This window comes from Loxodonta africana, chromosome 2, assembly GCF_030014295.1.
Source record: "Loxodonta africana isolate mLoxAfr1 chromosome 2, mLoxAfr1.hap2, whole genome shotgun sequence".
Classification (NCBI taxonomy): Eukaryota; Metazoa; Chordata; class Mammalia; order Proboscidea; family Elephantidae; genus Loxodonta; species Loxodonta africana.
In genome coordinates, this window is record NC_087343.1 from 74,686,474 (window position 1) to 74,699,633 (window position 13,160).

General features: G+C 44.6%; 1 protein-coding gene across 2 annotated transcripts in view; it reads left to right on the forward strand.

Moving 5' to 3' along the window:
* Positions 1-212: 212 nt before the first annotated feature.
* The window catches only part of OCLN (occludin), a 62,338-nt gene continuing 49,390 nt past the window's right edge, over positions 213-13,160 (forward strand). The window contains exons 1-2 of one of the 2 annotated variants that reach the window (XM_064272909.1): positions 213-332; positions 12,156-12,270. In XM_064272909.1, coding sequence (XP_064128979.1) covers positions 12,221-12,270 — 50 coding nt within the window. In that variant the 5' untranslated portion in view covers positions 213-332; positions 12,156-12,220. Of the gene's footprint in view, positions 333-11,736; positions 12,271-13,160 lie in introns of those variants that run through there. The other variant, XM_003408084.4, reaches the window with a different exon arrangement.

The following is a 13,160-nucleotide window of genomic DNA, read 5'->3' on the forward strand; positions in this document are numbered from 1 at the left end:
GGAAAAACCACCTCACTCCTCGGCCGCCCGAGCCCCTCCTCTGCGCTCAGTCCCGCCTCAGGGAGGGGGCCAGCCTCGGGCAAAATAAGTCGCTGTTCCTTTAACTGTGAGCACGGATGGGTGTGCGGAGAGAAGGACCGGTTCCTCCCCCTCCTCCTCCACCTCTTCCTTCCCCCTCCCATCCCAGTTTCAGGTGGACGGGTCACCGGGGGAGGAGGCCGGCTACTCCACACGTCCTCGCTCTCGCCTACCTCCCTTTCCCTCCTTCCTCTGAAGGAAGCCGCGGGAGTCCAGGGAGACCCGACTGGAGGGAATCACTCTGGGGGCAGCAGGTGGGCCTCCGCACTCCCGGCCTGGCGTCGGTGCGCATGCCCGGGGGCTGGGCAGCTGGTGAGCGAGAGGTGGGAGGGGAGCAGAGGGAGGGCTAAGTCCCCAGCCCTGTCTGGGGCTGAGCGCGGGCGAGTCGCAGAGCGTCAGGTGCGTCCGCCAGGTGAGCGCTTTCCTGGGCTCGGCTCGGCGGCGGTGAGTGGGTGAGAGTTGGGCAAGGCGCCAGGAGCGCACGGGAGCCCCAAGGTCTCCGCAGGGAGATCGCAGCGCCTCCATCTAGCAGGGAGGCGCAGAGGGAGGACGTTCGCACTGGTTTCGGTGGCGGTTTCGCCCCTGGGCTGGGTGGGACTCACGGGAACCCGAGGCGCGCGGGTCTGCGGAGGGAGCCGCACTTGGGAGGCTGCCGCCGGGGGCGAGGAGCAACTTGCTACCGGCGATCAGCTTTATTCGGCGGAAACGCTTAAAGCTACCAGTGCCCAGGCGGCGCGGGGAGCTCTTCAGTTTAACGGGGTTGAAAGGCTGGTGAACAGCGAGAAGCCTGTGCTCAGATCCGGAAGCTGCAGTTTTGGGGCTCTTCAGGGAAAGGGGCGCGGCGACTGCCTTCTCTGGGGTCCTGAGCCCGGGGGCGGGAACAAGCGGCGCTCACTATCCGGGGTGGCGGCTTTTAGGTCGAGTGGAAGTTATGGTTTCTTCCCCTCACCCCTTTGGTTATCCTGGAGAGGGAGTGGCCGGGTTTAATCTGTGAAAATTGCCTGGAGTCACGTGTGGGCCAGCCTGGGTATTTTGAATTCATTTAGGGGGAGTTCTGGGAACCGGCGTCGATTGAACCGGGGTGGGGGTTGGATTTAATTTCGAGTGTGGCTGTACTTCGAGGGAAGCTGCTCGTGCTTCAAATTCTCACCCGAGACAAAAAGGCTACGGCCAGGTGGGCGGACCTGCCTCCGGGCGGTCTCCGCTCGGCTAGCTCGGGCGCAACCTGCCCGCGGTGCTTCTGGGCGCTGCTGGAGCGCACGAACACCAGGACCGGCTCCTGGCCGGGGCGCCTGTTCTGAGACTACCAGGGTAGGTCCAGTCCCGCGCGCAGCCATCCGACCTGTTGTGGATGTCGGAAGGAAGTGTGTGGGAGAGGTGGGTTGAGGGATCAAAATGGCCTCTGCACCTGGGGGATGGAAAAGCACATCTGAGCCCCTTCTGTCCCAGGGGAGGCCTCAGCATCCTCAGACCAGCTCTGGGGCTCGCTGGGCAAACTGCCCACCTGGAAAATGACCCGGGGCGGGGCCGAGGCAGCTTTCCAGGTTAGTGTGTGGCTCTCACGCACAGCAGGAGTCGTATTGGGATCTCTGGAAAAGAGAAACGCCTCACATTAAGGTACTTCCCGGTGATTCTTGTAGCGATTGAAAACTTGTTCTTTATACTTTTTAGAACTTGTTCTAAAAGTGAGCATTCCAAAGTGTAATATTTTTTTCGCACTGTACATGTGAATCTCTTCTTTTCCCGGTATTTTAAAATAGACGTTTTAAATAGTGGAGCCGCAGTAATAGATACTTTCTCAAAGCAACAGGTTTTCTTTTTGTTTTGTTTTGTTTTTTTTGGGTATTGTTGCGTTCATTTAGTTATTAGGTGCTTCTTTTGTGACCTGCCTTTTGTTAGGTGAGGGAGAGTAGAGGATAGCAAGATGAGTAAGACAGGTTCTCTTCCCTTAGGCAGCTTCCAGGCTTTTTAGTGGAATAGCGATGCAGTTTTATATGTCTCTCTTGTTTGCTAGAAGCTTTGTGTACTTTACCTCGTTTAATAATCCCAACAATTCTAAAAGGCAGACCTCATTAGAGCCCCTTTTTAAAAGATGGGTAAATGTAGCAGGGAAATGTTCCAGATGGGATGCCTTGAAAACTACTAAAATTTATCTGGGAGAAGGTATTGGAGAAGCACCAGTCCTTGATATTCCAGCATCAGAACCATATTTGGGGTGTTTTTCTGGAATTCTCTACCTTTGACTAGTCCCTAAGGCCTCATGTAAATATTCCACGTCTTATTTGATGCAAAGGTAAAACTTTTCCTGTTTTCTTCTAAAGATAATATTGAAATCATTGTCTTTTCAAAATGATAAAAATTTATTTTTAACCAGCTCATCCATCACGGAAACCCTCGTGGCGTAGTGGTTAAGTGGTGTGGCTGCTAACCAGAGGGTCGCCAGTTCGAATCCACCAGACGCTCCTTGGAAACTCTATGGGGCAGTTCTACTCTGTCCTGTAGGGTCCTTTAGGAGTCGGAATTGACTCGACCGCACCGGGTTTGGTTTGTTTGGTTTTCATCCATCACTAACAGGCTACTGATGCAGTATCTTTCTCCCTCCTGGAGGGAAGAATTCTTCAGTTGCATTTGAAACGTTGCTTGATTAGAACATTTAGTGGGCTTTAGTCATACAAATGGCATAGGACTGGGGAGCGTTTTCTTCTGTTGTACATAGGGTAGCTGAGATGGAACTCTAGGGTACCAAACGACAGCCACCCCAAACCAAACCAAACCAAACCCAACCCGTTGCCATCAAGTGGATTCTGACTTACAGTGACCCCGTAGGACAGAGTGGAACTGCCCCCAAAGAGTTTCCAAGGAGCAGCTGGTAGATTTGTACTGCTGACCTTTTGGTTAGCAGCTGAGCTCTTAACCACTGCACCACCAGGGCTGCTACACAGCAGTCATCCAAACACTTTTAGCCTATAGGCTTGAGGCTGTTTTGTAACCTAGTGCTTCCCAGTCTTGAATGTGGTATGAATCACCTGGGGAACTGGTTAAAAATGCAAATTCCAATTCAGTAATCTGGGGTGGGGCCTGGGAGCCTGCGTTTCTAATAAGTTCCCAAGTGATAACCTTGATATTGGTTTGCAAGGTTGTAAAAAACTTAGTCCTTTTCTGCCTTTTCCCGCAGACTGTAAGCACTTAACTGCTTTTTGCTTAATTTAACCTGAAGTGTAGTGTGGAGAAGGACTTCAGGGCATTCACTCCTGGGTTGAAATTTCAATGCTAATGTGGGCTGTTGGTTTTATTAATTAAGTATTGCTTATCATTTTATACCAGGGACTAGTTCTAGGCACCAGGGATAATTAAGACATCTAAGAGCTTGTGAGCCCTGGCTGCACAGTGGTGAAGCGCTTGGTTGCTTACTGAAAGGTTGGCAGTTGGTTCCCCCAGCCACTTGGTGGAAACCCTGGTGGTGTAGTGGTTGACTACTATAGCTGTTAACCAAAAGGTCGGCAGTTCAAATCCACCAGGTGCTTCTTGGAAACTCTGTGGGGCAGTTCTACTTTGTCCTCTAGGGTCGCTATGAGTCAGAGTCGACGTGAAGGCAACGGGTATCGTTTTTAGCCGCTTGGTGGAAGAAAGATGTGGCAGTCTGTTTCCATAAAGAAAACAGCCTTGGAAACCCTGTGGAGTAGTTCTTCTCTGTCCTGTAGAGTCTCTGTGAGTCGAAATCAACTTGAGGGCAATGGGTTTGGTTTGGTTGTTGGTAAGTATTTGTGAAAGGAGCCATGATGGCACAGTGGTTAAGCATTCGGCTGCTAACTGAAGGGTCTGTAGTTCAAACCCACCAGCTGCTCTGCAGGAGAAAGACCTGGCAATCTGCTGCCATAAAGATTTGCAGCCCAGGAAACTCCATAGGGACAGTTCTACTTTCTCACATTAGGGTTGCTATGAGTTGGAATCGACTCAACGGCAGACAACAAGTGCTTGTGAAGCTGGCGTTCCAGTTGGGACAGGATGGTGACAGTGTACAAAAAAAAAAGAAAGGAAGATTTTTAAGTATGAAGGGGGAAATTTGCTCTGAAAATAAAGCAGGTTTGTTGTGATGGAGTGAATGTCTCCGAGGTGACATTTGAACTGAGACCTGAATGGCTGGGAGGGGCCTGCGGGTGAAGGAAGATCTGGGGTTTCTATACAGAAAACTGGCAAGATCCAAGGCTCTCTTGGATTGATGCCATCATTTTTGGCAGTGATTCTCAAAATATTTGGTGTCCTAAAAAAGCACCTGGAGAGCTTAATAAAAATGTCGTTTTCTGCCGGAGGTAGTCTATATTTGCCTAATTTCAAAGTTATAGGCAGCTTATTAATGATGTAATCTGAATAGAATCAATTAGTGATAACAGGCACAGCTGAAAATTTCTTGAACCAGGTTGACTACTGCTGCGTGCAGTCTGAAAGGAGCGGATAGTGTGCCCTGTGTATGTTGTTGCTGGCAGCTGCTGTCGAGTCTGCCCCGACTGATGGCAACCCCCTCCATGTACACGATTGAACTGTTGTGATTCATATGGTTTTCCTTGGCTGAACCTTCAGAAGTAGATCCCCAGGCCTTTCTTCCTAGTCTTAGTCTTGAAACCGCCCTGAAACCTGTTGAGTATCACAGCAACACACGAACCTCCACTGGACAGATGGGCGGTGGTGGTGCATGGCTGGGAATCCAACCCAGGCGTCCTGCGTGGAAGGCACGAATTCTACCACTGAACCACTGCGGCCTCCCCTTAAGTACAATGAAGTTTATTTTTCATCTGTTGACAGTTTGCTTTGAAGAATAATTTTGGGACGTAGCATTTTCAGACTTTTTCATTTTAGGTTAGTTTTTTATTAAGACAGCTTTGGTCAGTAAACATTTTCAAGGGAGAAAGTGTTTTATATTTTAACCTCAGCTTGAGATGTTGGTTTTCAGCCTGACTCTATCTCAGCTATCTGACTTCTGTCCCTATCATTCTCTTGAAACAGCTTTTGTGAAGATGAGAATCAGTGAGCTCCCTAGGGAAATCCAGTGGCCTTTTCACCCCTTTTTTATTTTGTCCTTCACTCAACAGATATTTACTGGCCAGATTATGGGCAACAGTCTGTTCTTGGTCTTCTTTCTCCTTTGGCTGCTGGTCTTAACGCACAGTCACACGCTCTGCCTTGCAGGAGACCTTAGAAATTGTCTAGTCCAGTCTCCAGAAAAACATCAAATAATGTAAGATTTGCATAAATGGAATGAGCTCAAGTTGTTGTTTGCTATTTTTTGGGAGGGTGTGGGGGCTTAGGGTGAGGGTGAGACTTCCTAACATTGAGCTGAAATCTGACTCTGTGGGGTGTTTTTTTTTTTTTTTAAAACCATTTCTAGGACTACAAAGACAGCTCCTCAGACATCTGAAGGCTGCCGCATAGCGCTCCTTCTAATGTTGAGTTCTCCAGGCCAAACATTTCCTGTTTTTCCAAGCATCTGTCTTAAGACATGGCTTTACTATATTGTTAAGGATCCAGTCACCCTGCTGGAGAGTCACGTGGTATAGGAGTGGTAGGAAGGAGGAACTTGATGTACAAAACTCCACTTTAGCAAGGGAGGCATGTTTCTTTTCTTTTTTAATTTTTACTGTGCTTTTTAAGTGAAAGTTCACAAATCAAGTCAGTCTCTCATACAAAAATTTATATACTCCTAATTGCTCTCTCCCAATGAGACAGGCTGCTCCTTCCTTCCATTCTGTCTTTTCCAGCTTCTAAACCCCTCCGCACTCTCATCTCCCCTCCAGATAGGAGATGCCAGCATAGTCTCAAGTGTCTACTTGATCCAAGAAGCTCGTTGTTTACCAGCACCTTTTTCTATCCCATTGTCCAGTCCAACCCCTGTCTGAAGAGTTGGCTTTGGGAATGGTTCCTGTCCTGGGCCAACAGAAGGTCTGGGGGCCATGACCACTGGGGTCATTCTAGTCTCAGTCAGACCATTAAGTCTGGTCTTTTTATGAGAATTTGGGGTCGGCATCCCACCGCTCTCCTGCTCCCTCAGGTGTTCTCTGTTGTGTTCCTTGTCGGGGCAGTCATCGGTTGTAGCTGGGTACCATCGAGTTCTTCTGGTCTCAGGCTGACGTAGTCTCTGGTTTATGTGGCCCTTAGGTGTGTTTCTTTTAATAAATGTATCCTTCCTGGATCCAAGCACTGGCTCTGTGAATATTGCCTACATTTGAGATAGCTTGTTAGTTTTTGTTGACATTCTCACCAACAAAATGCACTTTAAAAAATGAACAGCTATTAAACCAGATCTCACTTTTCCTATACTTGTGTTAATTGATTTTTTAAATTGAGCTTCCATTTTTTTAATAATTTTTTATTGTGCTTTAAGTGAAAGTTTACAAATTAGTTTCCTTTTTTTATGATTTATTCATGCAGTTGATATTTGAAAATGGATACAGTGTACCTAAGTGCCTGAACACTGAGGTTTCTCACCATTGGAATAGCTGCCTTGGTGACATTTTACTTAATTGTCTCGACCCAGTGGTCAGGATTATTCCCTTTTGACAGAAGAGGGCACTGGGGCTCACAGAAGGTGAGGACTTTGTTGTCTAATGAGCTAGTAAATGGGCTTTTAAAACCACTAGATTATACTGCAGAAGCCCTGGTGGCACAGTGGGTAAAGTGCTCTGCTGCTACCTGAAAGTTCAGCAGTTCTGGACCCGCTAGCTGCTCTGCGGGAGAAGGATGTGGCAGTTTCCTTCCATGAAGATTATAGCCTTGGAAGCCCTACAGGGCAGTTCTACTCTATGTAGGGTCGCTATGAGTTAGAATCAACTCAACGGCAGTGGGTTATACTGCATTGTACAACTCATCATTCTAGCCTTACAAAGATCTTGGTCATTGTCCATGTGCTCTCAGTGAGTGGGGTAGTTACCCCGTAGTGTTTTGTCAGCTGCAGATCTGGATAAGCTTGTCTCCTACTTGTCTATGGTCACTACTGGAAAACACCCTGTAGGTGGACATCAATGGTCCATTTTCTCATGCTAGTTAGGTAACCATTAGTCAGCCCCTTAGGAATCTGCCCAGCCACACTGTATACACATGCATGTCCTTGAGGTTCTCGGGGTGCTCTCTACATTGACTTTATCTACCAGTCAGGTGAAACCTGTTGCCTTCAAGTCCTTGCCTTGAGTGGATTCCGACTCATAGCAACCTTATAGGACAGAGTGTAACTGCCCTATAGAGTTTCCAAGGCTGTAAGCTTTATGGAAGCTGACTGCCATATCTTTTTCCCATGGAGTGAGTGGTGGGTTTGAATGGCCAACCTTTCAGTTAGCAGCCGAGCGCTTATTCACTATGCCACCATGATTCCATATCAATCAGGTAGACTTCTCAAAAAGGAAATGAGTTGGTGTGGCTGGACTTGTTTGAATGTGTCTTCTAAAATTATTTGCTGCCAGTTTAAAAATCTGCTGTCACGGAAGACATAATCACTAAACTCTGAATCTAGAAAGTGGCCAGCTAGACGGGATTTTGTTGCCTGGGTCTTTGACAGAATTTAAGCTTCTGCCTGAGTCTGGATTAGTTTGGGTCAAATTATACAAGATTATCCCTGGAATCTTTGGGATAATCTTGAGCGAGTGAGTGATAAGCACAGCCAAGATACCTCTAAAGTCAATTTGACAGTATTCGACATCCAGAGTTGGAAGAGTCCCACATTTTCCCTTAGTAGTTTAAATTCAGTTTTTCTTAATGTTCTTTTTCTGAACATCAATTAGGAGGACACTTAACAGGGAGCTTTACTTTTCTGTAGCACGCTAACTAAGTTGCTTGTTTATATGTGGGTTTCACCATTAGAATGTAGAGAAATTGATTTGGATGCTGTTTACAAGGCTGAGTACATTTATGCTTTATGCCCTTTTCTGTATGTATAATATGCTTCAGTAAGAACAGCTTTTAAAAATAAATGACTAGAGAAATTGCCTTCCTTCACTGTGTTGGGAAACTTATGCTAACTGTATTATGCTCTTGCATTCCTGATATTCCCTCCTATGAGGTTTCACCTGGTGTCTTAGTCACCTAGTGCAGCTATAACAGAAATACCATAAGTAGGTGGTTTAAGCAAACAGCAATTTATTATCTCACAGTTTAGGAGCCAAAGAGTCCAAATTCAGAGAGCTGGCTCTAGGGGAAGGCTTTTTTTCTCTGTTGGCTCTAGAGGTATGTCCTTGTGTCTTGAGCTTCTGCTTCCTGGTTTCTTGGAGATCTCCATGTGTCTTGGTATCTATCTTACCCCATCTCTGCTTCTCTTGCTTGTTTAATCTCTTTATATCTCAAAAGAGACTGACTCAAAATATAAAAAAAAAACCCTACACTAATTCTGCCTTATTAACATAACAAAGACACTCTGTTCCCAAATGCGATTATAGCCACAGGCATACCTCTTGCCATCCAGTCCATTCCAATTTATAGCAACCCTACAGGGCAGAGTAGAACCACCCCATAGAGTTTCCAAGGAGCTGCTGGTGGATTCAAACTGCCAACTTTTTGTTAGCAGCCAAGCTCTGTACCACTGTGCCACCATGACTTCAAAACCACAGGCATAGAGGTTAGGATTTACAACATATTTTAGGGGGGCATAATTCAATCCATGACACCTGACGTGTACCTAACAACAACATATATATACACACACGCACACGCACACGGACGGACATATATACGTAAAATCTCCCATCAAGAGTAGTTGTCTCTTTTTTTTTCAATTGTGATAAGTATATATGTAACAAAACATTCGCCGTTTGGACATTCTTCGTATATAAAATTCAGTGGCATTAAAGGTATTCATGTTGCCCAAAAAAAAAAAAAAAACCAAACCCAGTGCCATTGAGTTGTTTTTCCATTTAGTTTGTTCCCATCTTTTGGCTATTGTGAGTAGTGCTGCAGTGAACATTGGTGTACATATATCTGTTTGAGTTCCTGCTTTGAATTCTTTTGTGCATACGCCTAGGAGTGGAATTGCTGGACTGCGTGGTAATTCCATGTTTAATTTTTTGAGAAATCACCGGACTATTTTCTATGGTGGCTATACCATTTACCATTTTACAGTCCTACCAGCAATAGATGAGGGTTCCAATTTCTCCACATCCTTGCCAACACCTGTTTTCTGCTTTTTTCATCATAGCCATCTTTGTGGGTATGAAGTGATATCTCATTGTGGTTTTAATTTGCATTTCTCTAATGACTAATGATGTTAAGCATCTTTTCATCTGCTTGTTGGCCATTTGAATTTCTTCTTTGCTGAAATGTTTATTCAAGTCATTTGCACATTTAGACAATATTTTATTCTGAGAAATTTGGAATTGGCTTTCCTTGAGAACTTGGGGGACAGTTGCCGTTTATTTTGAAGAACAGAAATTTAAAGAGTTCAAATTGATACACTGTTCTTAACATAGCAATGTAAGATTGCACAGATCTTATTGGAAAAGGTAAATAATTAGGCGCTTTAAAATATTCAGATTATAAGTCTTTCTCAAATGTTGTTCAGGAGTAATCCTCATGAAGTTAATCTGTTAGTTTTCTATTATCTTCAACCTGAAAGCATAAGAAAGTTTGCAAGCAAAATATACATGGCTCAGTCTGACTTGTATAAACATGTAACAAATTTGAGTACCTACTGTATGCCTTGTGACACTATGTCTCACATTCTTTGGACATGTTATCAGGAGGGATCAGTCCCTGGAGAAAGGACATCCTGCTTGGTAAAGTACAGGGTCAGAGAAACAGAGGAAGACACTCAGCAGGATGGAGTGACACGGTGGCTACAACAGTGGGCTCAAGCATAGCAACGATTGTGAGGATGGTGCAGGACCGGTCAATGTTTTGTTCCATTGTACATGGGGTGGTTCTGGGTCAGAACTGACTCAGCGGCACCAAACAACAATGACAGCTGTATGCTGGGCATTGTTTTTGATCAGTGAACAAAACAGGCAAAAATTCTGTTCTCATGGAGTTTATGTTCTAGTGGAGCTGAAAGTTCCCTACTTTTACTAATCACTGTTGCAACCTGGAAAGAGTTTAGAGCTGGTTTAATATTCCTAATAGGAGATGCGCTATAGCTGTTGTGACGGGTACCTTGCCAGTGTCTCCAGCACTGAATTTTCTAGAATAAAAAGCTTTGTAGGTTTGGCGATTGTGTTTGCCACATCTTGTTGCTCTTGAATCTCTTCCCTGGAGAGTTCTTCGTGCGCATGGACCTGCCTGTGGAACCAGGTAGATGACTCCCAGCTTCACTGCCTAGTGGATATTAACACCTAGATGTTCCTCTGCACCCAGAAACTAGTATGTCCCAAAAGGAACTCATTCTTTGTAATTGTGGTAGTGGAAAGCACACGAGATCATCTGGGTTCAAATTGCAGCTCAGTGGCTCACTAACCTGCACATGACCTTGAGCAAATTACCTAACATCTCTGACCAGCTCTGCACCTATCATGTGGCTAATCAACCATAGAGGGTTGTTCTGAGAATGAAATGAGAATTTTGTGTAAAGTAGGTATCTGATGTTAGTTTTCTTCCCCCCATCTCCTAAGCAAGTCCTTCACCACGGCACACCTGGGCTCACTGCTGCTGACTCCAGGTGCCCTTTCCTATTCAGTCCTGCTTGTCCTTCTAATCTGGTTTGAAATTAAATTTCTTTATGTCACCCCTGCTGAGTGAAAATCACGAGCTGGCTCTCTATTCCCTACCTGAATGAGATGGGAATTGCCTACAAAGCTTTTGAAGCCCTTCATGTTTACACTATATCGCGGTCTACGTAGCCTTATTTTAACAGATTGCACTATTCCAGGGTATTCCCACCCACCCACCATCACTGTTCCACAAACTAGCCACACTTGGCCTGGATTGCCCTCCCTCCCTTTCTTCCAGGATCCCAGCTTCACAGATTGTCCCTTCTTAAGTCTTTGCTGGTTACCCCTGTACTACGCTTATCGTGCAGCTCAGCCCTAAACACTGCCAGATGTGGCTTTGTTAGTTTCCTTTCTCCACGTAGTGTGTTACCTTCCTCAGGACTGTCTCATACTTCTTTGGGCTCCCATGGCATAGTGTAGGCGTTTAATAAACACTTGCTGATAGAGTGAAATTGCCTCTCAGATGGTTAGGGATTTGTGCTCTGAGGAATTTTAGAACAAAATCACTATTTTGTTCTTAGAAGAGGGCTCTCTAATACAGTGTGTTTAATGTTTTTCTCCTTTTATAAACATAATGCTGATTTTGAAGGCTTGGAAAAGGAGGTAAGGAAAAATATGCACAATTCCACCATCCATAGGTGAGTTTTGTAGTCATCTTTAATGATAAAGACACAATTTTTAACTGATCAGATTATGCTTTAGCTACCATTGAGGGGCTAGTATGTACTGCCGCTGTGGTTATTAGGTGCCGTCGAGGTGGTTCCAACTCATAGCGATCCTGTGTACAACAGAACAAAACACCGCCTGGTCCTGTACCATGCTCACGATCGTTGCTATGTTTGAGCCCCTTGTTGCACCCACTGTGTCAGTCCATCTCGTTGAGGGTCTTCCTCTTTTTCGCTGCCCCTCTACAGTATGTACTAGATGCTACTGTATATGCACTTTAATATGCATTCTCATTTTATAGATGAACTTCCGAAAGTAGTATGAAACTGAATAAACTTGAGAATTTTTATGTCGTTCTTTACACATCTTCCTGTTCTTTAAAATGACTACTTAAAAAAAATTCACCTTACCTATGTTGTAAAAGCTTTGTGAAATTATCACTACTGTGGCTTAGATTTTCAAGTTTAAAAAATGTTTTATTTGTATGTCAGTGATATGCAGAGCATGGTGCTAGGTGCTATGAGGAATACCAGACTGGATAACTCCTAAGCTCAGTGATGCCCTGTGCTCAAGGAATTAATGGTGCAACATGTAAAACTAGCAATGGAAAGGATAAGAGAAGTAACCATGTGGTTAGTTGAGTGGTAACTTGAAGATTGCTATCATTAGCTAGTTACTGAAGTAAGGAAACTCCAAGCTCCGTAGTAATGCCATTACCCTACTTTCATTGCTTAGATTGGCTTATCTTGGGAGCTACCAGGTGTTGCTCATCCTGAAGATCAGGTAACCAGACATCAGCCATGTCATCAAGGCCTCTTGAAAGTCCACCTCCTTACAGACCTGATGAATTGTAAGTAAATAACTCTTTAGCTTTTTTTTGGTAAGTCTATCACATGTAAAAAAATAATTGCATGTAACTGGGACTTTTGTCTGTTAAGTGCTTTGCTTTTTAAAATAAAACAATTCGTGCACTTCTGAATTTAAATTGTACCAAAGGGTAGACAATGAAAAATGAGCTTCCCTTTTTTCTTAATTTCCAGGATGACAGCCTCCCTCTGCAGAAGCCACTATTGTCACCAGTTTCCTAGGTTTCCTTCAAGAGATAGTCTAGGCTTATAGTTATGTGTATTTTTATTCCTTTTTGTTTTTCACAAATGGTATGGAGCTTCTATATTAATGCCTTGCTTAAATGGCCCTTGGCAATATATTGTTAATTTTTTAACAGCTGTTTAGATATGGAAACCCTGGTGGTGTAGTGGTTAAGAGCTATGGCTGCTAACCAAAAAGTCAGCAGTTCGAATCCACCAGGCACTCCTTGGAAACCCTGCAGGGTAATTCTACTCTGTCCTATAGGGTCGCAATGAATTGGAATTGACTCGATGGCAATGGGTTTGGTTTTGGTTTTGGTTTATTTAGATACAATTCACATATCTTACAATTTAACCGTTGAGAGCATACATTCCAGTGCCTTTTAGAACATTTTCATTATCTCAAAAGGAAACCCTGCACCCATTAGCAATTAGTGCCCATTTCTACCCCAGCCCTAGGCAACCACCAGTCTGCTTTCTGTCTCCGTCTGGGCATTTCATATAAACGGAAGCATAGAGTATGTGGTCTTCTGTGACTGACTTCTTTCACTTAGCATAATGTTATTCATATTGTCAATTTTGAGAGCAATTCCTGCCATTTTTATATATGCTCTGGTGGTATAGTGATTAAGTACTCAGCTGCTAACCAAAA